This window comes from Geotrypetes seraphini, chromosome 10, assembly GCF_902459505.1.
Source record: "Geotrypetes seraphini chromosome 10, aGeoSer1.1, whole genome shotgun sequence".
Classification (NCBI taxonomy): domain Eukaryota; kingdom Metazoa; phylum Chordata; class Amphibia; order Gymnophiona; family Dermophiidae; genus Geotrypetes; species Geotrypetes seraphini.
In genome coordinates, this window is record NC_047093.1 from 73,421,388 (window position 1) to 73,446,230 (window position 24,843).

The following is a 24,843-nucleotide window of genomic DNA, read 5'->3' on the forward strand; positions in this document are numbered from 1 at the left end:
CTCTTCCTTATTGCTCTTACCTCTGCCAGGAGGGTCAGTGAGCTACATGCACTAGTTGCGGATCCACCTTTTACAGTCTTTCATCATGACAAGGTGGTTCTGCGTACACATCCAAAGTTTCTCCCTAAAGTTGTCTCTGAATGCCATCTCAACCAATCCATTGTTCTGCCTGTCTTCTTTCCGAAACCTCACTCTCATTCTGGAGAACAGGCTCTGCATACTTTGGACTGTAAGCAGGCTTTAGCTTACTATTTAGACCGTACTAAGCCCCACAGATCATCTCCACAACTCTTTCTGTCCTTTGATCCGAATAAATTGGAACGTCCTGTTTCTAAACGTAAATTGTCAAATTGGCTTGCATCGTGCATTTCATTCTGTTATGCTCAGTCCAGACTGACACTGGAAGGTTCTGTCACGGCCCATAGAGTTCGAGCTATGGCAGCATCTGTGGCTTTCCTCCGTTCCACTCCTATTGAGGAAATCTGCAAGGCTGCTACTTGGTCCTCAGTTCATACTTTTACATCTCATTATTGTAAAGAAAACTTTCAAGAAACTCTCTCAAGCATAAGTACTGGGCTAAAAAATATATAGCTCATCTTAGAAATTTTTACCGTTTAGAAGGATATCCTAGGGAAAACTCTCCACCAGGAACAAACAATTCAAAATACAGCAGCAATTGTTTTACACGTCCCCCTCCCTATTCACGGTTTCGATGTTTGTGGTTTCGATTAGCCGCGTTTTTTTTCACCAGGCCCCCCCCTGAGAATCGCTCATTGTCATTGCAAAAAAAGCCGTCCCTGGGACTTTGAGGAAGGTGGTGTGGGGGCGATCGAAGCATAGACCTTACCTGGTGGTCTAACGGTGACGTGGGGTAGGAGTGATCTTCCTACACTCCTGCCCCTTGCAGAGCCGTGCTGTGAGTTTCTGTGGTCTCACGAGACTACAACAGGGAGTTCCTGTTATAGTCTCATGAAACCATGTGAACTCTGCAGCACGGCTCTGCACAGGGCAGGAGTGTAGCAAGATCGCTCCTGCCCTGCGTCACCACTAGGCCACCAGGTAAGGTCAGGGGGTGGGTCAGAGCCGGCCTAAAGTTATTTGCGATTTTTCCCTATTCGCGGGCCGGCTCTGCCCCTAACCCCCGCGAATAGGGAGGGAGAAGTGTAATACCTTTCAAGTATTTGAATGTCTGAATCATATTTCCCCTGTCCCTCCTTTCCTCTAGGGTATACATGCTAAGAGCTTTACCTAGATTTAACAGCTGTATGCAGTTTCTGTTTCCAGACTGGTTTGCACCTCCAAATATCCAGATGCTGTCAGGACTGGAAGCTGGAATGAAGCTGGCATGCTCATATCGTGGTAATAAACCCTCCCAATCTGGTATGTCCCATTCATGTGTATCTGTTATTAAAGAAAAACAGAAGTTATCTACCCTTCACAGCTTATAGAACATTACTGCACTATTTAAAATTTATATAATAAATCTTTTTATTGAATAAAACATTCACAGTAACAATAAATCAAATACACATCAAACAACTGATTAGTAACATAATAAATGACTGCAGATAAAGACCTGAATGGTCCAACCAGTCTGCCCAAAAATATACTCTCTATAATTTAATGATTTAATTTAAATTGTTCTTTTTCTTAGATATTTCTGGGTCAGAAACCCAGAGCTCTGCCCGGTATTGTGCATCTACTGGAGTCTCTGTCGCAGCTCACTCCAGCTCATCTAAACAATCCCAGCCCATCCTCAACTGAATGGCCTTATATGCGACACAAACCGTGCAAGGCTGCCCAGTACTGGCCTTAGTTCTTCAGTATATACCATTGTTTCTGATTAGAGGTCCTCTATGTTCATCCCACACTTTTTTGAACTCTGTCACTGTTTTCCTCTCCACCACCTCCCTTGGGAGCACATTCCAGGCATCCACCACCCTCTCCATAAAGAATTTCCTAACATTATTCTTGAGTCTACCACTCCTCTGGTTTTACCATTTTCCTATTTTCCTTTCTATGTTAATACCTTTCAAGTATTTGAACGTCTGAATCATATCTCACCTGTCCCTCCTTTCCTCTAGGATATACATATTCAGGGCTTCCAGTCTCTCCTTATATGTCTTCTGGCACAAACCTCCTACCATTTTCGAAGCCTTCCTCTGGACTACCTCAAGTTTTTTTATGTCCTTCGCCAGATGCAGTCTCCAAAATTGAACACAATATTCCAAGTGGGGCCTCACCATCAACCTGTATAGGGACATCAACACCTTCTTTCTTCTACTGGTCATACCTCTCTCTATACAGCCTAGCATCTTTCTGGCAACATCCACCGCCTTGTCACACTGTTTCTTCACCTTTAGATCTTCAGACACTATCACCCCAAGGTCCCTCTCCCCATCCATGCATATCAGCCTCTCACCTCCCAGCACATACGGCTCCTTCCGATTTCTAATCTCCAAATGCATTATTCTGCACTTCTTTGCATTGAATTTTAGTTTAGGTATAACCAAAAAAGAAATACGAAGACTTCAGATAATACAAAACACCGCTGTAAAGATCATATTCAATGCAAAGAAATCCGACCATGTCACCCCCCTGTTGCAAGAAGTCCACTGGTTGCCAGTGGAACACAGAATTACTTACAAAATTCTACTGTTAATATTTAAGACTAGACAAAACAATCAACCTGAATTTATAAATAATCTTCTTACCCCTTATATTCCTTCTAGGTCCCTAAGATCAACATCTAATAACCTTTTCTCTATACCATCACTGAAGTTTATATATACAATGAGGTCTACTATCTTCTCTGTCACTGCCCCATCTCTTTGGAATAGTATTCCAAATTATTTACGCGAAAAATCAAATCTTAATAACTTTAAGACGAAGCTAAAGACATTTCTCTTCCTTGATGCCTTTGAGACCTAACTGTCCTTTTAAGGGCAATTGAGCGAAAATACTATTGAGTTTAACAATATCCCTCCCTATTGTTTTTTTCCTTAATTGTTCTCTTTTACTTTGCCTAATTGTAGCTCTTGCCTTTTACCTTTTGTTCTTGTTTGTCTTTGTTTTTAAAAGTTTTATAGTTTTAGTTTGGGGACATATTGTCAGTTCAAACCTATATTTTAGTTAAAGTTTGTTTTTTGTTTTTATGAATTTGTACACCGCCTAGAAGGCTGATTGGGTGGTATAAGAAATTTTAAATAAACTTGAAACTTGCCAGATATTAGATCATTCTTCTAACTTTTGCAGGTCCTTTTTCATGTTTTACACTCCCTCCTCAGTATCTACTCTGTTACAAATCTTGGTATCATCCGCAAAGAGGCAAACCTTTCCTTGTAACCCTTCAGCAATGTCGCTCACAAACATAATGAAAAGGATTGGCCCCAGCACCAATCCCTGAGGGACTCCACTACTCACCCTTCCTTCCTCCAAGCGACTTCCATTAACCACCACCTTCTGGAATAGAGACCTACAAGATCATGAAGGGCATAGAGAGAGTAGAGAGGGACAGATTCTTCAAACTTTCAAAAAATAAAAGAACAAGAGGGCATTCGGAAAAGTTGAAAGGGGATAGATTCAAAACGAATGCTAGGAAGTTTTTCTTTACCTAGCGTGTGGTGGACACCTGGAATGCGCTTCCAGAGGGCGTAATAGGGCAGAGCATGGTACTGGGGTTCAAGAAAGGATTGGACAATTTCCTGCTGGAAAAAGGGATAGAGGGGTATAGTTAGAGGATTACTACACAGGTCCTGGACCTGTTGGGCCGCCGTGTGAGCGGACTGCTGGGCACGATGGACCTTAGGTCTGACCCAGCAGAGGCATTGCTTATGTTCTTATGTTCTTATGAATCTGTCTGTCAACTAGTTTCTAATCCAGTTCACCACTTTGGGTCTTAACTTCAGCCCATCAAGTTTGTTCAAGAGCCTTCTATGAGGAACAGTGTCAAAGGCTTTGCTGAAATCTAAGTAAATTACATCTAGCATATGTCCTTGGTCTAATTCTCCAGTCACCCAATCAGATTCGTTTGGCACAATTTACCTTTAGTAAAGCCATGTTGCCTCAGATCCTGTAACCCATTAGATTCTAGGAATTTCACTATCCTTTCTTTCAGCAATGCTTCCATTATTTTTACAATAACCGAAGTGAGGCTTACCGGTCTGTAATTTCCCGCTTCATCTCTGCGACCACATTTGTGAATAGGGACCACATCTGCTCTTCTTCAATCCCCAGGAACCACTCCTGTCTCCAGAGATTTGTTGAACAAATCTTTAATAGGACCCACCAGAACCTCTCTGAGCTCACTCAGTATCCTAGGATGTTCTTTTTTTGTATACGATGCATATCATTATCCCAACCCCATTCTAGCAAGGAAGCACTACAAAAGCCCTCCACCAAAGACACATTATGAACACATTGAAATCTACTCCTCATCCCCACTTCCCTCACTCTGCCCCCTCCACCCCCACCCCTCAGGAACCTGCACTACTCAAATTTAAAAAACAGTACTAATATATTAAAAGGAGCCTTAAGAATACCTTAGGAATAGCCTGTTATTGTTGCATGACTTGTGAAAAACCAGGAAAGCCTTAAAGCAGTAATGCCTCTTACTTCTTCCCAAAATTTTATATATCCAATGAGGACAAGAATAGCCTTTACACTTATAATGATAAAAACTGGAAAGTCTTGTTTTAGTAAAGAAAATAAAAAACAAACCACAAAAAGGACCCTGAGGAACTGACTTGGGATCCAAGAAAATACTACTGTTTCCCCTCAATGCTTCTTAAGCTGATCCTGGAAAACCCACCTGAAAGTCTGTATTTCAGGATATACATGCACATCAATTTGCAGTCTGTGAAGGCAATGAATGCAAGTTTCTCCTGTGGTTATCCAGTAGTGATAGCCTGAAAACCACCTAGCCTTGGAAATACTCCAGAACTAGCTTGAGAAACACTAAGGGGCTCAAATTAAAATGTCCTAAAAACCGCCTAAGTCAGCACCAGAACGTCCAAGTGCCGATAAATCAAAACCATTTTCCTGGACGTCTAGCTTGATGTTTCTTCTGCTGTGCATCCACAGCCCCGGGGGGGAGGGGGGGAAGGGGTATTTTTGTTGGACTTAACTTGGACATTTTGCAGTGATAATCTAACCTTTCCTAAAACGTCCTAGATGGAACTTAGACATTCAGAGCTAGACCTGTTTTAGAAGCATCTAAGTGCCACAAAGGTACCCAAACTGACCAGATGACCACTGGATATATACACACACACACACTCTACTATTCCTCACTAACCCCTCCCACCTCTCTAAAATCTGAATGAAAGAGTATGCATCCTTCTCTAGAACAGCAGCATTTAGTAGAGCTGTCTTAAGTAACTTTGTGGATGCGCTAGTGAACCATAGAGAGTAGGATCCAGGCCCATAAGCCATTCTTATTATATTTATGGCGGAAAGTGTGAGCCCATCAAAACCCTGCCATATATGTGCCACGTGCAACTATGAGGGCTATTGGGGTGGTAGATTGTTGGGTCTAGTAGGTTTGGGGGGAGTTTGGGAGGGCTCACCATAAATTATAAGGGGTATATGGTGAGATGTACTTATGACACCCCACTGTTCTCCCCTGAAATTTTTTCCAGCCGGGTGGCATGAAAAAGTAACCGGGTGGGACGGGACTGGATGGGATGAGGAAATTTGTTGGTGGAGAAAATTAAATGTGCATTATTTTTATTAGTTAATTATTATAAATTATGCTCAATATGACTTCCTTTTTTAAGGTTTTGACACTTAAGCAGTGTTCCAGTAGCATTTAAGACACCCTTGTAAAAAAGTAATTCAGATCCTCTTATTCCGAATAACTACTGGCCAGTATCAAACCTTCCATTTCTTTCAAAACTACTGTACTTGAGAGAGTGGTATTCAACCAACTTCAAACTCATGTTGAATCAGTAAATGCTTTGCATCCCTGTCAATCTGTTTTTTAGTTAAGACACAGCACAGAGACAGTAGTTCCTGCCTTAGGTCTCCTTATACAAAGCTGCGATAGCAATTCTGCCACAGCAAATGCAGTGAAGCCCATAAGAATTGAATGGACTTTGATATATTTGCCTTGGGAGAATCGCTACTGTAGCTTTGTAGAAGGGGCCCTTAGTGAGTGAACTCAATAGTCACTTAGACCAGTGTTTCTCAACTTTTTCAAGCCAAGTACCCCTTAAGTCTAACAAATACCAACCAAGTACCCCAGACCAAGCTCTGCCCCTGACCCCACTCCCCATTATAATAGTACTAATTGTAATGCAATTTCTTCCATTCATTTTTCATGTACACACAATATCTTATTAATTCATAATAGTAACCACAAAGCACACTGTATGGAAAGAAAATGTTAATTATCATTTATACTTGTTTTATTTTTCAAAGAGGTCAAGGCAGATGACTTTAAAATGTCACCTCAGTAACAACAATAGAACGCCAGGGAGTGTTTGGTGCTGGTAAGCCTTCAGTATATTGTGAACTTTTAGTCTGGGGCTATAATTCTTTGAATTTATAGGAGATGCAGGGACAGAGAGATAAGAGTACAGTAAGGGGGTTTTCCTTAGGTTTCATGTGAAGAATACAGGGAAGTTTGTAGATTATGAATGTGTGTGAGTGAGTGGGTGTGGACCTAAAGGTTTTCCTGTCTGTGGGTGGAACAGAGTTAATTAAAGTTTAGAATGAGTATTAAATAAGTAAAGTATGATTAGTTTGTGTTTAACAGTTTGAAGGGAATGAAACTAGGTGTGTGTAGCAGTCACGAGATTATAATATGTGTGTTTATGTTAACAGTTTCAGCGAAACTCAGATCTGAGTAGAGGGTTTCAAAGCAGCATGTTTATCCACCTGTAGAGCCACTGAAAAATTACATAAGATCCAAGAAGTTTGGCTGGGGTACTGTAGTGCATGCAACTAAGCAGATAAGTGCATTGCCCTTGTCGTATGTTATGCTCACAGTTTGTGTTGGGGTAAGGGGACTTGGAAGTGTTATGATGGTCCTCAGTAACAACTAACAGCAGCTCATATGCAGTTGGAATGGTACTGAACGCTTCAAATGCTTAAAAACATGAGCTTGCATTTTGAAATCTAAAATAAAATACTGTAATGTTTAATGAAACATATCCTATACTATATATAAAAAATATATAGCGACTTTGAGTGAGATTATAGGAGTCATTAAAATTGGTCTCCTATTGTTTGAAAGAATTGGCAATACTTATGACCACACTCTCTGTCTCCTTCCACTGAACCAGTTCCTGACCCAGTCCATCATTTTGGTGCTTATACCAAGGGCACTCAGTTTATTTATTAAACGCCTGTGTGGAACACTGTCAAAGGCTTTGCTAAAATCCAAATAAACCACACTCCATCTATCCAATAGAAGATGTACAGAAAAATACCATGTCTACCCTGTCTTTATCATTATGAATGTAGGTCTTCTGCTCATACTGCTTTATACATTCATTATATTCTACATAGCAACATTTTTCTCATTTAGACAAAATCATAAAGTTGTTTGAACTACAAGGAAGCTCTACTACACTGTTCTATAACCTTCACCCCAAAAACTCTCTTTACAGTGTTTCACAACTTTCTCAGAGTATAAGGACATCAAGATCTTACCAAGATCTATAATATGAGCATCAGCAAAACTCCCACTTGGATTGGCTCCTCCAATTATGACAATTTTTCCCTTCCCATCATCCTTAGCTGGAGCTAAATATGAACAAGTATGTCCAACTCGAGAGCTAGGATTTTGTCCACAAGGAACAAGAGCATACCTAAAAACATGGAAGCATAATATCAATATTTAATGTTTGAACAGTTACAACATGGTCTTAAAATTCAGTATCAGCAACAAATTTTTTATGCTATATAGAGGCTAATTTTCAATGCACTTAGGTACACATAGAAACCTAGGGCTCCTTTTATCAAGCTGCGGTAGGCAGTTAACGTGTGGAATACCGCGCGTTCAACCGCCTGCCGTGCTAGTCGCTAACGCCTCCATTAACGAGGCGTTAGTTTTTTTGGTGTGCCGCGGGGATTAGCGTGTGATGAAATGTCTGATGCACTAACCCCCTTAGCGCACCTTGATAAAAGGAGCCCCTAGTGTATATAAGTTCTTTGAAAATGAGCCCCATAGTAAATCAAAAAAGACAATTCTATGAGTGAAGTCAACAGTGCATACAAATCTCCATTTTGAGACTCTTTTCATCGTTTTTCTAAGCTTTTCTGTTTACTTTTTCATTTACTATAATTTTTCTGAAAAAAGCCCAAAGTTATACAGAAAGTACAATAATAGCCATCAAGTTAAAAAATAAAATTAAACCTCACTGAGAAGTGACAGAGCAAAGATCATTTGGGCCCCTTTTAGTTCCAAAGAAGAGGAAGGTCATATGAAAACAGTGGCATAGTTAAGTTTGAATGAGCCCCAGGCAGAAAATTAAGATGGGCTACAGGAGTGCCCACACTTTTTGGGCTTGCGAGCTACTTTTAAAATGACCAAGTCAAAATGATCTACCAACAATAAAATTTTAAAAAGCACACTGTACACAGAGAAAATGTTAATTATTTATATTCCGGGAGGGGGGGGGGTTCAAAGAGGTCAAGTAAGATGACTTTATGCAATGTCACCTCAGTAACAACTATGCAAAAATAGACAAATATACCCCCTCCCTTTTTACTAAAACATGATAGTGGTTTTTAGCGCAGGGAACTGCGCTGAATGCCCTGCGCCGCTCTCGATGTTCATAGGCTCCCTGCTAAAAATGCTATCGCAGTTTAGTAAAAGGGGGCCATAGTGCAAAATATAGACAGCAGATATAAATTCTCAAAACGGACATATTTTGATCACTAAATTGAAAATAAAATCATTTCTCCTACCTTTGTTGTCTGGTGATTTCATAAATCTCTGGTTGCAGTTTCTTCTTCTGACTGTGCATCCAATATTTCTTCCCTTCTTTCAGCCTCCTGTATGCTTCCTCTCCTCCAGACCTCATTCCCTTCCCCAACTTTTTCTTCCTCTCTCCCTGCCCCCTCCCCTTTCTTTCTTTCTCCCTGTCCCCTTTTGTCTTTCTCTCCATGCCCCCTTTCTTTCTGTCTTTCTCTCTCCATACCCCCTTTCTTTCTGTCCCCCCTTTCTTTCTATTTCCTTTCTTTCTTTGTGTCTCCCTGCCCCCCTTTCTTTGTGTCTCCCTGCCTGCCCCCTTTCTTTCTTTGTCTTTTTTTCTCCCTGCCCTCCCCCAAGCCTCCTCCATTGGGGAACAGGCCCCCATGCCACTGCCACCGAGTTCTGCTCTCCCTGCTGCCCGACACCATAAAGAGGACGCAGGAGCGCCAAGCCGAGCAGCCTTTCCCACCCGACGTCAATTCTAACATCGAAGAGGAAGTTCTGGGCCAGCCAGGCAGCGATTGGCTGGCCTGGAACTTCCTTTCCAACGTCAAAATTGACGTCAGGTGGGGAAGGCTGCTCGGCCCAGCGCTCTGGCGTCCTCTTTACGGCATCGGGAAGCAGGTAGAACGTGAAGGCAATGCAAGTCTATCACGGAGCCTGGGATGGGCTCCGCGATCAACTTGTGTTGCCTTCGTGATCTACTGGTCAATCGCGATCGACCTTTTGGGCACCCCTGGGCTACTATAACACCATCTCTTCCAAGGTACTGGAGACTCAAGGAGGGAAGGTCCTCAAAATTCTAGTTAGGCAGTGAGGTCCATGTTCCATAAATGGCACCTTAAGTTAAGTGCCAGAATGCACCCTACTGGTACCTAGTTTAATTGATAAAAGCCATTTAAAACCAATTTAAAAATCGTTTAAAAAAAGTGTAGGTGCCTAGAAAAACGGCACCTTCATCATAGAAACATGATGGCAAATAAAAGCCAAATAGCCCATTTGGTCTCCCCATTTGCAGTAACCATTATCTTTTCCTCTCTCTAAGAGATCACATGCTTTCTTGAATTCAGTCTCTGTCTCCACCACTTCTTCCAGGAGACTGTTCTACATATCTACCACTTTCTGTAAAAAAAACATATTTCCTTAGATTACTCCTGAGCCTATCTTAACTTCATCATCATATCTATGGCGGTGCCTTAGAATGCCTATGGTTGAAGTAGATTAATGCAGAAACAACCGTAAGCATTCTAAGGTGCCTCAATAGATGCGATTCACGTCAAAGGCAGGTGCTGAAAATGTAGGCCTTTAAAACTCTGGCCCACATTTCTGGTACCTACCTTTGACAAAAGCTGTGATTCTGTAAACAGTGCTGTTGCATGATTGACATGAAATCTGCAGCTGATTTTTAGGCGGCCACTGATAACAATGCCATTTACAGAATCCAGCCCTGAGTGTGTGCATGCAAGATGGATGGGGCTATATGTGGAAATTGAGGGGTATCTGGCTAAAATGTGTATGGGTTTGGGGGGGTTGTTATGGAGAGGGATACGTGTTAAGTGTGTAGGATGGTACTTAAGATAGCAGGGTTGTGTGCTATTGTGTCTGTGGGGGATGAGAAATCTGAGGTGTGAGATTAGGGACATATGTAGGTCCAGGACATAATGGTGGTGTGATGTGTAGGGGCAGGTGCAGGTGAGATATGTGTCAGGGCACTTGCAGCATATGATGCAGTATGTGCATGTATGGTAACAAGGAAAAGGGTTGTTGGGTGCATAGAGAGGGTTAGGGCTGGGCTTGCTTTGAGGACTTCTGAGGTGGTGGCACAAGGGGAGGGGAGGAAGAGGGTAGAGTTCACAATGGGTCTGGGTATTTGAATCAGGGATGCAAGAGAGAAGAGGTATCCACAGAGGTTCTACAGAAAGGGGGGGGGAGTAGGAAATGCAATAGAGAGTTTAGGAAACATTCTTACATCTTCCTTCCCTCAGGACATACAAAATATTTCTATACTCTGTAAAATTAGAGGTGGTGATGTGGTGTACACTGCACTTACCTCTAGCAGGACTGCTGCCATCTCTTGATCCCAGCCTTCACCAAGAGCCAGCCTAAGGGTACTGAGCAAACCTTCAGCCATGCACCCCCACCATCCTAACCCCAGTGATTTAGCATCTCCACCTTCCCCTGTCTAATTCTCCTCCAGCCAGTATGTCTTTTTCCCCTCTCTACTCCTCCCCCCTATGGCCTCATCTCCCCTTCATCCCATTGACAACACCTTCTCATCCTCTCTCTGTTCCCCCCCCCCCCATGGCCAGTATCTTTTCTTCCTCTATTCCACCTCCCCACTCCTTGGCTAGCATCTTCTCTTCCCCTCTAACCCCTCCCCACACCAGTTGTCTAACATCTCATTTTCTCCCCCTTTCCGACATCACTTACCTTTTTCTAGTTCAGCCCTGAGGCCTTTCAAAGGAGTAGATCCTGTAAACACCGATCTGCACTCAGTTCCCCCTCCCCCCTCAACAGAAAGTCTGCCTCAAAGTGAGAAGACAAAGGCAGTGCTTCAGCTGATTCAGCGCTCACCCTTTTATAAGAACTTCAGGCTGGTGGGAAGGAGGAAGCCAACTCCCTCAGAAAGACCCCTACCCGGAGTGCCCATGGGCAATAGATAACCCAGGGGTAAAGAGGGGGTGGCTAGGTTCAGCTAATTCCTAATTGGGGTGGTTATAGTCATAGTGGAAGACTAAGTGGGTGGTGTTAGGAACCAGCTACCTCTATTACTCCAGATTATACTGTTGTCCAATAGTAAAGACTGAATGACCTTGCCATTAGACTGGCATAACTAATTTGCATAGGAACCGAGTAGCAGACTGAAAGTGGTGATTGGTAAAGAAAAGAGACTCCTAGAACCCTAAACTGGACTCCTGATGGGGAAGGGAGCTTTGGATTGGCCCCTCAATCCTTGGAGGGACATTTTGAGGGGGGGGGGGGTCACGAGGGACCTCACCCTGAACTGACAGGGGGGTTCATTAATGGACTCCCAGCCGGAAGGAGCTTAAGAGGAATCTTTGGGTGCAAGAGCTCCTGAGTTACCCTTGAGGGGAGGCATGTGGGCCTAGAGCTTAACCCTTGGTAAGCCCAAATGCTCTTGGAGCATAAGAGCTCCAGTGGAACGGACACTTAGCCTATTCCCCGATAGGCGGTGAACGGACACTTAGCCTAACCCTTTGGATGGGTGGCGCAAGGATCATGACATCAGTATTTACCTCTATCCATGTGGTCAGGCAGCAGATAAAATGCTTGTGCACTATTTTGGTTTGCCCCAAAACCAAAGTCTCATGGTATGAGCTTTGAGATCATGGTTCGTATCACAAGACTTTGGTCCTGCAGCAGCCCAAGATGAAGTGGCTCAACCAATTTGCCTGCTGCCTGACCAACTGATGAGGGTGAAGACTTGAATTAGGAGGCAGCATGACAGTAGCACTGCTATATGTAAACTGCAGTGTGCCCTGCGCTAACCTCCCAGCACTGTCTAATTTTTTTTTTTTAATTAAAGTTCCTTTGATTTAGGAGCAGGCAACCCCTATCTTTGGGCAGCTCCTGTTTTGAGGTTGTTTTTTTTTTTACTGGGCTTGCTCAACTATAGCTACACTGCTATCTGATCATGAGAAGTGGACAGGTGGCACCCAAGTGGCTTTAGTGCTCAAGAGCCACCTGAAGGACACTCTTCACTGCTTGGCCTGATACAGCTGCACAAGCTGCTCCTTTCAGTATATTTACTATAACTCTGGACTTGTCAATCCAATTCTTGGGATACATGCAGACAGTCAGGTTTCCATGACATCTACCTCCACTGTATATGAATCTAATTTATCCCATGTATATTAGCTGTGGGTATCCTGAAAACCATATTGGCTAGGTATGTCCCAAGAACTGGGTTAAGAATCACAGCCATAAACAATGGGGCCAAACTTCTGAATGAGACTGTACTGCTATAGCACTAGGGAATGGATTTTGGATCTCACATTATTTGGGGACAAGTCAAGCCTGGACACTCAAGCAGCTCATATGATAGGTTATCTTTCCTTCCTGAAGCTAAACACTCAACTAGAGAGACTTAGGGCTTTATTTACCAATGCTGTACTTCTCTACTGTGTCCTGGATGCACATCTATCCAGTCACATTTTCAGGATCACCATAATGAATATGGATAAGACAGATTTGCATTTAGTGGATTCCTGCTATATGCAAATATATTCAGGCTTATTCATTGTGGTAATTCTTGAAATCCAACTTGCTAGGCAGTGTTGTATAGTAACTAAGTAAATGTAATTAGTTACTTTTACATGTAAAGAAGTACAGGATAACATTTGTTACTTTTACTGAAATAATAATTTCACCAATTTCTACTACTTTTACTCAGGTACATCTACATTTCATGCTTGCAGTTAGAAGTAAAGAGTAAAAGTGGAAGCGAGATGTAAATGATGATTCCTTAATAAACCAAATGAAAAAGCAAAACCAGGAACAGGATTTTGCTCTTGCAAACCTCGTCATGCAAACAATTGATCACCTCATTAAAAATTTTTCTGTTCAATGAATATTTCCTATAAGAACAGTGGACATGCCCATGTTTGTTGAACTGGATACTAGTCTCCAGCCAAACAGATCAGTTGGAGTTTGGACACTTTGAAGTGAAGTAGAGATGCAGCTGAAGTTGGCTGCATTTTTTTGTGTCTCTTTCACAACAGACTGCTGGTCTTCCCATGAAAAATTTACATGGGATGACTGTCCACTGGATTGATAGATTCTACAGAGAGGAAGTCTGTTTGGTCTTAAGACTGAAAGATTACTACACATTTGACGTTCTTCCATCAGTTCTCAAAGATATTCAAACAGAGTTTGCCATTAGATAAAAAATTGTTAGAACAAGCAGCTTTCTGGGTAACTGGACAGCATGGTGTGGTTTCATATTAAGACAGGTGTATGAGGTTTGTTCAAAATGTTCCAAGACAGTTTGAATTGCACACCAATGGGAAGTTCTTTTGAGACACATTAGGCGGCATTGAGTAGCTTGAAACCTCAAGAGAAACCTCCTTTTTTCTGTTTGTTGATATCTGTTTTCGTGTACATCTGGGGGTGCTAAAGGAACTTATGGAAGTTCTGGTGGCTCCACTGACTGACCTTTTTAATGCTTCTCGAGTCGGGAGTGGTACTGGAGGCCTGGAGAAGGGCGGATGTGGTCCCTCTACACAAAAGTGAAAGTAAGGAAGAAGTAGGGAATTACAGGCCAGTAAGCCTGACTTCTGTGGTAAGCAAATTAACGGAAACACTTTTAAAACAGAGAATGGTGACGTTTCTGGAATCCGATGGATTACAGGACCAGAGGCAACATGGATTCACTAAAGATAGGTCTTGTCAGACAAATCTGATCAATTTCTTTGACTGGGTGACAAGAGAATTAGGTAGAGGGGAGTGCACTACATATGGTGTATTTAGATTTTACTAAAAAGGAAGCCAAAGGAGGCCTCAACAATGAGACAATCAAGGCACAACAAAAGAGTTGTGAGAAGGAGATGTCAATAATTCAGCCACAGGTGTGCACTACTTTTGGCTCTGTTTTAAATTAAGTTTTGTTCATATACCCTGCATATTGATTCCTGGTGTCTATTCTATTGAATGCTTTTTTGTGATTATGTACCATTTCTTAAATTTCTGTCTGCTTGACACATAGCCTCTGATTTAACATGTTTTACACCTTTACAATTGAACTGTATTGAATGCTCTATTTATGTGATAAAACTACCAGCCATTGAGGTAGGCAAATTCAATCCGTGTTATGCAGTCTCCTATTTCTTCTTTCACCAAATTTCTTTCTGTATTACGGTACATTCACCTAGCCTTTTATTCTTCTCTAACCTTCTACTTTCAGTCAGTATCTTTAAGTTTATCATTATCATGCATTATTATGCATATTCAATAAGGATATCCTGAAAACCTGACTGGCTAGGTGTGTTCCAAGGACTCATTTCAGAACCCCTCTTCTAAACCAAAACCATAATTATCTCTACATAAATCTTCCAGTGTTTTTAAACCTGGTCTGCCTATACCAGATAGTTGTGATTAAAGCCGACCATGCATTCTGAGAAGAATCAGGTTTATTAATGGAGAGAGATTTGTGAATTGCACCACGGATCTGTACCAGGAACAATGCTTTTTAACATATTTATAAATGATCTGGAAAAGTGAAGTGATCAAAGTTATTAGATCAGAAGCAGATTGTGAGGAATTAAAGAAGAATCAAGTGGACAAGAACAAAGTGATGAAAATAGGGGAAAATAGTCCAAAATATAGGTACATTGCTGCTCTGTTCCAAATAAGGAGTCACCACCAGGAAAAGGATCATGGTAAACAATAAAATAAATGGGTCTTTCCTATTTTGTGTATAAAAAATGTTTTGGTACACCTGCCACAATAGATCATTTTAAATAATATTTTGTTGTTCTTTATATTTATTTGTAGTCTGGCTCTTGCAGCCTTTTTTGTTTGTCTGTGCCTTTCTGTTTTATTACTTTGATTGTAAACTGTTGCATAATTTTATTATTGACTGTAAACCTCTTTACCATGTCAAATGAAAACAATAAAGCAAGTGATTAAGCTAATCAAATTCACTAATACAGACCATTTTGATTTTTGTGGATTCTCTTCTGGCTCCAAAACTTGTAAGAGTTCCATAATAACCTGAGCAATAGCAATAAAATACACAATTACAAAAGACAATTATAAAATAATATTCAAATATTTGACAAAGTTTTATTTGTTATTCTCTATGAGAAACAACATTGATAAATTAGGACCTTAATGTTAGGACATCTGGGTGAAAGTATAACATATAAGTAGATGCAATGCAATTTAAGAAAAAATCAATATGATCCCACAAATACTTCTGGTTTAACCAATGGCATATAAGTAGCAGCACAGGAGATATAATTTACAGTCCTAGCGATGCTATACTAGAAGAAAAAGCAATAGAACCCTCTATGTAGACTAGTAGTAAACCAGTTTTAAATGTATTTATTTATAGTATTTATATACCACTTATAGTCTAAGTGGTTTTCATTCAGGTACTCAAGCATAATTTCCTGTCCTGGTGAATTCACACTATATCCAATGTACCTGGGGCAATGGGAGATTTTAAACCCACAACCTCGTGGGTTTGAGACTGTAGCTTTAAACCAGGGGTGTCAAAGTCCCTTGAGGGCCGCAATCCAGTCGGGTTTTCAGGATTTCCCCAATGAATATGCATGAGATCTATTAGCATACAATGAAAGCAGCGCATGCAAATAGATCTCATGCATATTAATTGGGGAAATCCTGAAAACCCGACTGGATTGCAGCCCTTGAGGAGGGGACACCCTGCTCTAAACCACTGCACTACACACTCCCTCTAAAAACACCTTCTTGTTGTCACATGTATAAAATAGTTCATGGATATCCTTTTTATAAACACTTGCCTAAGGAGCAGTAGCAATTCTAACACTGAGCCACTGCTCACCTGCTTAATTACAGAGACAATTCATCTCAGTATTCCTCAGGTAAAGTTCAAAGTGGCAAATAAACCAGATAAAAAACAAATACACTACCAATCTGTTGCAGTAACAATAACAAAACACAAAAGATATAACGTGAACAAAGGCATAATACAAGTATAAATCCTACACAGTACCGGTCAGATCAACATACCCAGATCTCATCCCAATCTCTCTTCCCATACCAACGTATTTCACTAAGAGATCCAATATCATCCACTACATGCATCCAAATTAGTTACCTAACTATATAGCATTATAAGTCTAGCATAACGTTTCTGTGTAATAAAATTACAGTTGTACGTCTCCGCACGGGAAAACATTACATAAACAGCTCCATTAACTTATACTTCGGTAAAACCTTTGTCCGAATTTGCTGTATTTTACAGGAGATTCGGCTGTGAACATCTTTACCTGACTGAATTTGAAAATCTTTAAGTCCCTGGTTCTTAAATACCTCTAGCGAGTATACTGCCCTAAAAACCAAGGCCGCAATAGCGGAAACAAGGAGATAAGTCGGGAAAGAAAACGGGTACACCTACACCTCTAGCCCCATGATCACCGCCGTCACTCCCTCCTGCACCTCGACATTTTCAGAATACAGAATGAAAAAGAAAGAGTCTGCCCAACCTCCCGCGAAATTGAGCCAGACAGCAACTGTTGCTACAGCAAGTCATGCACTTTCATTTCCTCAAGGGGTGGAGCCGGAGGAAGAAAAGGGAACGCGTAGGGCGACCTCGGTCACATTCTTGTGCGTTCCAAGCCTCGATCCGGATTACGCTTCTCATGTGATTGTCTAGGTCAGGACGAGTGTAAATCTCTCTGCTAAAGCAAAGGTTCAGTCGCTTTCTAGTATCGCCCCGCCCCCACATGTCACTTGGTCGTTCCCATCTCACTAAAGAGATAGATTTGGCGCTGCAGGAAGTGACGTTTTTCCGTCTTCCTGCGCGGGGATCCTTCCTTAACAGTTGTTGTTTTCAAAATGGCGCCTTTGGACTTGGATAAGTACGTGGAGATCGCTCGTCAGTGTAAATACTTACCGGAGAACGACCTAAAGGTTAGGCGGGAAAGGGATGAGGCGGATTAAAGGGCTGTGCATGTGTATGTCATTATGAAAGGGCGTTGTTTTCGTGCTGGGAGTAGCAGGGGAGACTCCTCTAACAACTACAACTTCTTGCGATTCGATATTAGCAACAAACCCCGTGATGTTTTGTTCTACTCTTTCTAAAGGACATATGTCTCCTGGTGTCTTTTTCGGGTGATGATGAATGTCTCTGCTTAGGTTATATTTCAATACATGAGTATTTATGGATTGCTAATATGCCCCCAGAAGAGTTCAATGGGATTTGCTATTTAGAAGAGTCTGGCCATATTCAGGAATTACATTACAGTATTTCCTTTGGGTACCTGACATAGCTATCTTAGTTTGTGTTTATGAAGACGTATGATCATGGTATATAGGTTTGAAGGGAAGTTGGCCACATCTGATGTAATCTTTACAAGTTATATGTATAAGTGTCTATTTCTAGGTTTATCGGATGACGGGTATATAGAGAGCTTATAGATAGAGATGATGGTTATGTAGAGAGGTTGACTATGAAAAGTTTCAAGAGTTAGGGGCCAACACGGCTCTTGTCATACGGTTTTGGAGACTTCTCTTGTATGCAAATATTCGTTTGTAAATGACTAATGGGGCTGCAATTTATGTGACTCCAGAGTATTCAAGGACAATTAATTCCATCACCTAGTAAGTTGATTCTGTTCATTAGGACCTAGGTGATACTGAAAATTGCTACTAAAAACTCAAGGATCACACCTTTCTGTACACAAGCCTGGAACAGACTGCCTGAGTAAGTATATTAAGCTCCATCCTTGGCAGTATTCAAATCCAGGCTAAAAGCCCACTTTTTTGAGGTTGCTTTTAACTCCTAATCCCCACTCATTTGTAAAGCACCCTTGCCTGACAAACTCCCTAACACTCTACTTGTCTTGTTTGATTGGATTGTAAATTCTGCTGAGCAGAGACTCTCTTGAATGCTTTAATGTACAGTGCTGCATATGTCTAGCAGCGCTATAGAAATAAGTACGGTAATAGTTGTAAGTGAACAGATAACTGTGCTATTCAAGGGTCAAAACACAGCTTTCTGCTCTCCTCTTTGATTTTAGGTAAACATAATACCGAATACATTTTGGAAAGCCAAAATATTAATAATCAATGGATCTTCTTCCTTGCCTATGATCTGTCTGAGAGAAGAAATATAAAGAGTTTAGCAAAGGATTTAGGAGAAAATTAACAAAAGAAAAATGGGGGAAAAGACCAGGGTCCACCCTAATTAGAAAAATTAATTACTCAGATAACAGTGGTTACATTACATTAGGGATTTCTATTCTGCCATTACTTCATTTTGTAGTATTTGGGGAAAAATGTTAGATTTGGGAATTGTAATTTCTTACATCTTTTGTATTTGCATAAGAACATAAAAATATCCTTTCTGGGTCAGACCAGTGGTCCATCTAGTCCAGTATCCTGTCTTCACAGAAGCCAATCCAAGTCACAAATACTTGGCAAACCCCCAAAGTACTGGAGAAAGTTTCTTTGTCTTTTTTTTTAAAATTTTTTTATTTCCATGTGTGTGTGTGAAGGATTCTCTGTGTGGGTCTGTAGCAGTCCAACATGCTCTGCTTCCCCATTAGGTAGTCTACTGGTATTCAGTAGCTTCAAGACAACTTTTGCAGCATAACATTCTTGAAATTTGTGTCCTGAAAGTGAACACTTGTGTTCTAGAAAGTTTGCTCCATAGGTTCTAAGTAGTTTACTGTATTTGCAGGAGTCTGTTACCTCACAAAATATTTAACATTGGAGGGAGTTTGTGTTGCTCTTACTGAGCTGATATCAGAATTTGAATTACAGTATTAGTATTATTTTGTATGGCAAGCCAAGGGAGGCAGCCTAGCTTTACTTACCCTCTCTTCTACAAAGCGGCACAGCAACAGCCCTGAAGCCCATAGAGATTTAAAGGGCTTTGGGGCCGTTACTGTGCGGCAGCCGCTAACGCGGCTTTGTAGAAGAGGGGATTACCGTATTTTCTCGCATATAACGCGCGCGTTATACGTGGTTTTTACGTACCGCGCATACCCTTGCACGTTATATGCGTGAGCGCGTTGTACAAAATTTTTTTTACATAGTTCCCCCCCCCCGACGTCCGATTCACACCCCCTCCGCAGGACCGCTCGCACCCCCACCCCGAAGGACCGCTCACCCGCACCCCACCCCGAAGGACCGCTCGCACGCACTCCCACCCTGGAGGACCGCTCGCACCCCCACAGCCTCCCGACCCCCCCCCCCCCCCATCATGTAGAAGCTCCTACCGGTGTCCTGCTGCTTCCTCTTGGCGGTCCCAACACCCGACACGATCGGGGCAAAAGGGAGCTCAAGCCCTCTTGCCCCAGCCAACCGCGGCACCCCCCACACGATCGGGGCAAAAGGGAGCCCAAACCCTCTTGCCCCGCCGACTCCCCAACTCCCCGACAATATCGGGCCAGGAGGGAGCCCAAGTCCTCCTGGTCCTGGCGACCCCCCCCCTCGCTAGTTGTTCGGGCCAGGAGGGAGCCCAAACCCTCCTGGCCACAGCGACCCCCTACCCCCACCCCGCACTACATTACGGGCAGGAGGGATCCCAGGCCCTCCTGCCCTCGACGCAAACCCCCCTCCCCCCAACGACTGCCCCCACCCAAGAACCTCCGACCGCCCCCCCCCCAGCTGACCCGCGCCCCCCCTGGCCGACCCCCACGACACCCCCACCCCCCTTCCCCTTACCTTTGTGTAGTTGGCCGGACAGACGGGAGCCAAACCCTCATGTCTGGCAGGCAGCCAACGACGGAATGAGGCCGGATTGGCCCATCCGTCCCAAAGCTCCGCCTACTGGTGGGGCCTAAGGCGCCTGGGCCAATCAGAATAGGCCCGGGAGCCTTAGGTCCCACCTGGGGGCGGGGCCTGAGGCACATGTAGTGCGGGGTGGGGGTAGGGGGTCGCTGTGGCCAGGAGGGTTTGGGCTCCCTCATGGCCCGAACAACTAGCGAGGGGGGAGTCGCCAGGGCCAGGAGGACTTGGGCTCCCTCCTGGCCCGATATTGTCGGGGAGTTGGGGAGTCGACGGGGCAAGAGGGCTTGGGCTCCCTTTTGCCCCGATCGTGTGGGGGAGTCGGCGGGGCAAGAGGGCTTGGGCTCCCTTTTGCCCCGATCGTGTGGGGGAGTCGGGGGGGAAAGAGGGCTTGAGCTCCCTCTTGCCCCGATCGTGTCGGGGGTGCCGCGGTTGGCTTGGGCAAGAGGGCTTGAGCTCCCTCTTGCCCCGATCGTGTCGGGGGTGCCGCGGTTGGCTGGGGCAAGAGGGCTTGAGCTCCCTCTTGCCCCGATCGTGTCGGAGGTGCCTTGGTTGGCTGGGGCAAGAGGGCTTGAGCTCCCTCTTGCCCTGATCGTGTCGGGGAGTCGGGACCGCCAAGAGGAAGCAGCAGGACACCGGTAGGAGCTTCTACATGATGGGGGGGTCGGGAGGCTGTGGGGGTGCGAGCGGTTCTTCGGGGTGGGGGTGCGAGCGGTCCTGCGGGGTGGGGGGGTAAATCGGAAGTCGGGGGGGTAAATCGGAAGTCGGGGGGGCATCAGGCTTTCAGGGTGGGGACAGGACTTCAAGGGGGAGAGGAGAGTCGGGGCGGGCGAAAGGAGAGTCGGGGTGGCCAGAGGAGAGTCGGGGCGGGCGAAAGGAGAGTCGGGCAGCATGCGCGGTATACGGGTGTGCGCGGTATATAAAAATTTCTGTACATAAATTTGTGTTTTTCGCGTGCTATACCCGTGTGCGCGTTTTACACGGGTGCGCGTTATCTACGTGAAAATACGGTAGTATAGACTCCAGATTAGATTTTAAAATGTTGACAATTTCATGTGAATTTGTTTACCACTCAACCTAATATCAAGACACCATATGTAGCTCATCAGTCCCAGATTTTTTCACTGAGGAAATGAAAAAGGGTTATAACTTTTATTTTGGGACAAAATACATGTTAATAACATTGATTTCAGTACAAATTTTTAGAAAAGTAAATTTTGTTTAGTGTAGTTTTTGAGTGTCATCCACAGGAGCTTAGACTTAGGGCCCCTTTTACAAAGCCATGGTAGCTTATATGTGCATTCAACTGCCCCTGATCTAAAGTAGCCCAGAATTGCATATCGATTCCCCCACTTCTCCCCAGCCCGGTGCCACAGTTCTGCAAAGTTCACCAGATTCCCTTCCTTTGTGAGTACATGCTCCATCCACCAGATCCCCCTCCCTCTCCCAATTAAAGGCCATATTATCATTCCCCGGTGGAAAAGGAGTGCGCCCTCATAATGCTATCTGGTCTGTTGCATACGGGTCACCATCCAGGTTCCTAACCAACCATGTCCACGCATCCACCAAGGATCTAACCAACAAGCTCTTATGAAGTCTAACTGGGAGCAAAACACTCCAGATAAATGCAACATGAAAAAGATGATTTGGCGTGTAATAGGCTCGCTTCATCTGCATAGGAGCGAGCCTATTCGATTTCCCACATGTCTAAGTAAGCAGACGTAATTATACCGTTGCAAATTAGGCAAACCCAAGCCTCCAACCGCCCTGTAGATAAAAAATAGGCAATTTTAGACTTTTTATTGGCCCAACAAAACTGGGCCAATATGCAATGTATCTTATTGACATATCGTGAGTTGTATTGGCTCCCAGTGGAGGCCCGGGTGATTTTCAAGTTGGGATGTTTATATTATAAAGTAGCTTTTGGTGCCGCTCCTTCATACCTTGTTGAAAGATTTGTGATCATGATTCATGAGAGGAGCAAAAAATCTCATGCCCTATTTATGTTCCCTTCTGTAAAAGGTTGCAAGAGTAAGTGGAATCATGGGAATTGTGTCTCTTATCAGGCTGCTTGTCACGACAAAGACTTCCATCCATTATTGGTCAGATCTATATCTTATAAGCATTATAGAAAACTTTTCTTTTCTTCAAATTTCTGACCAGCTAAATTTTCTTCACATCTCACTAATACTGTAATTTCCCATAGCATAATCTTTTGTTAACCGCATTGAACTAATGGCTATGCGGTCTAGAAATCTGCTATTATGTTATGTAATCTAAGGGGGAGCATCTGAAAAAGATACAGCCATTTTAGTAGTATCATCATCCATATCCACCCCATCAGTGTTAAGGGTACCAACTGCCAGCAATCCAACAGGCGCCTAGTGTCCTGCAATAGCCAGGGCACATTCAGTTGATATAATGAGGATACATCCTATCACAATCTGTACTCCAAAATGTTCAGTTCAGAACAGCTCTAGAACTATGCAGTCAAGGTGGCCACCCAACATCCGGTCCAGCTGTTGGCCTGCACTGTTTCCAAGCGGGTTGCACTCTGTCACTTCGCAGGCTGCCCTCTGCCAGTACTCCGCACTTCCTCCAGAAGACTATTTCCCAGCAGTTCCTTCAAAGCACTCTAAGTTTCCGCTGTAGTTTTCACTCTCTTATGTACCATCCCAATTGTCATAAGCAAGGTAAAGGGGAACTGCCATCTGTATACCCTGCTTGCTTTAGGTATTTGGTTACCCCTTGAAACACTCTCAGTGTTCTCCCCAGGGCTTTTTAACCGGGCGGTCCGCCCAGCTAATTTAGATTACCGCCCAGCTGTCATCTATCAGGAATCCTGCTGTTGCAGCCGCTCAACATAAAAAAATTCCCCCAAAATACCATCTCTCACCGGCTTGGAGATGCGAACTCATGCTTCGGGGCTCTAAGGTATGCATACCGGATTCCCTCCGAAACTGGAAGTTACGTCCCGGGGCGGGGGGGAGGGGGAAGAAGAGAAGAGAAACCGGCACGCACACCTTAGAGCCCCGAAGCATGAGTTCACTACGGGCTAAGGCAGGAGACAGGCAGGAAACTGGTTAACGACAGATGGAAACTTACAACTTGCTTTGGGCCTTTCTCGCTGCCAGGTCCTGCCTACTTTCTGTTTCCACGAAGGCAGGACCCGGCAACGAGGAAGGCCCGAAGCAAGTTGTAAGTTTTCATCCTTGCTGACCTATGCCTAATGACGCAAAAAAAGTCACGGCGCAAGGGAAGCCTCCCCTTCTCTCGCTTGGAAACTTCACCGCAGCGCAGGATGCCTATGGTGCAGGACAGGACACTGAACAAATCAGACCTCGCACTCTCTACCACACTGTCCCACACCTACGTTGTAGCGAACAAGGAATCTCCGGGAGCTCGAGTAGGTGACGTCATTGTGCGAGGGGGGTTGCCGTAGTAGAAGTCAGGTGGACTGGTCTGGCCTTGTACTTATAGGGGTGTGAGTGACATCTTTCTCCATGATTGATGTGACTGATTACTAGGTTTCTAAGGGCCAAAATTCATTTGTGGATATGTTTTGATATTATTTTATATTTAGTAATTTGTTACTGGAAAAAATGTGCAGGTACAGTAGTACTGTGATATTTTTTTCCCCCAGGATTTGAAGTTACTGTAAAGTTATTTAAAGTTTGTTTAGCTCTTGTTAGCATAGAATTGTGAATCATTTCTAACCAAAATTTGTATGTCTACTCAGTAAACAGGGATGTTCAAGATGCTGAGTGCACAAAAAACAAAAAGAGGAAGAGAAAACTTAAAAAATGGTGAACTTCTGTCATATGAATATAAAGGAGTGAAAAAGCTAATATAAGGAGCCTGTATGAAAAAACTTAAATAGCTATGTGTAGTAAATAGCACGGTTTGCATCTTGGAGATAAGGATTTTTAAAATTGAAAATGCAAAATTATGCCAAAATTTCTGGGATGCGGTCATTCGTCCCCCTTCCTCCCAGCAGGTCTACCATCTCTCCTCCCACCTAGGTCCAGTCAGTGGAATGCTTTTTTATTTGGGGGGCCCAAAAGCACTGCCCAGGCTCCACCCCAGACCCAGCCACCATACTAATAATAGTACTAATTGTAAATGCCATTTCTTCCATTCATTTTTCACATACACACAATATAATCTTATTAATAATACATAATGGTAACCACAAAATTAAACTACACAAAGCACACTCTTATCCCAGGACAAGCAGGCAGCATATTCTTGACTGATGGGTGACGGCACCGACGGAGCCCCGGTACGGACAATTTTAGAGTGATTGCACTCTAAGAACTTTAGAAAGTTCTAGCTCGGCCGCACCGCGCACGCGCGAGTGCCTTCCCGCCCGACAGAGGCGCGCGGGTCCCTCAGTTTCTTAGTTTCCGCGGAGCTAAGAAGACGCGTTTTCAACGGCTGTTGAAACTTTTTTCTCTTTG

At 43.4% G+C, this 24,843-nt stretch overlaps 2 protein-coding genes across 5 annotated transcripts in view; one reads left to right on the forward strand and one right to left on the reverse strand.

The window, feature by feature from the left end:
* The window catches only part of RABEPK (Rab9 effector protein with kelch motifs), a 58,460-nt gene extending 41,105 nt beyond the window's left edge, over positions 1-17,355 (reverse strand). The window contains exons 1-4 of one of the 3 annotated variants that reach the window (XM_033960617.1): positions 17,134-17,355; positions 15,597-15,655; positions 7,657-7,814; positions 1,249-1,401 (exon numbers count right to left, since the gene is read on the reverse strand). In XM_033960617.1, the coding sequence (XP_033816508.1) occupies positions 1,249-1,401; positions 7,657-7,814; positions 15,597-15,649 (364 nt within the window). In that variant the 5' untranslated portion in view covers positions 15,650-15,655; positions 17,134-17,355. Of the gene's footprint in view, positions 1-1,248; positions 1,402-7,656; positions 7,815-15,596; positions 15,656-16,917; positions 16,987-17,045 lie in introns of those variants that run through there. The other 2 variants (XM_033960616.1, XM_033960618.1) reach the window with 2 other exon arrangements.
* A 35-nt stretch (positions 17,356-17,390) lies between these two features.
* PPP6C (protein phosphatase 6 catalytic subunit) overlaps positions 17,391-24,843 on the forward strand; it is a 37,463-nt gene continuing 30,010 nt past the window's right edge. Inside the window, exon 1 of one of the 2 annotated variants that reach the window (XM_033960619.1) lies at positions 17,391-17,560. In XM_033960619.1, the coding sequence (XP_033816510.1) occupies positions 17,486-17,560 (75 nt within the window). In that variant the 5' untranslated portion in view covers positions 17,391-17,485. The remainder of the gene's footprint in view (positions 17,561-24,843) is intronic. The other variant, XM_033960621.1, reaches the window with a different exon arrangement.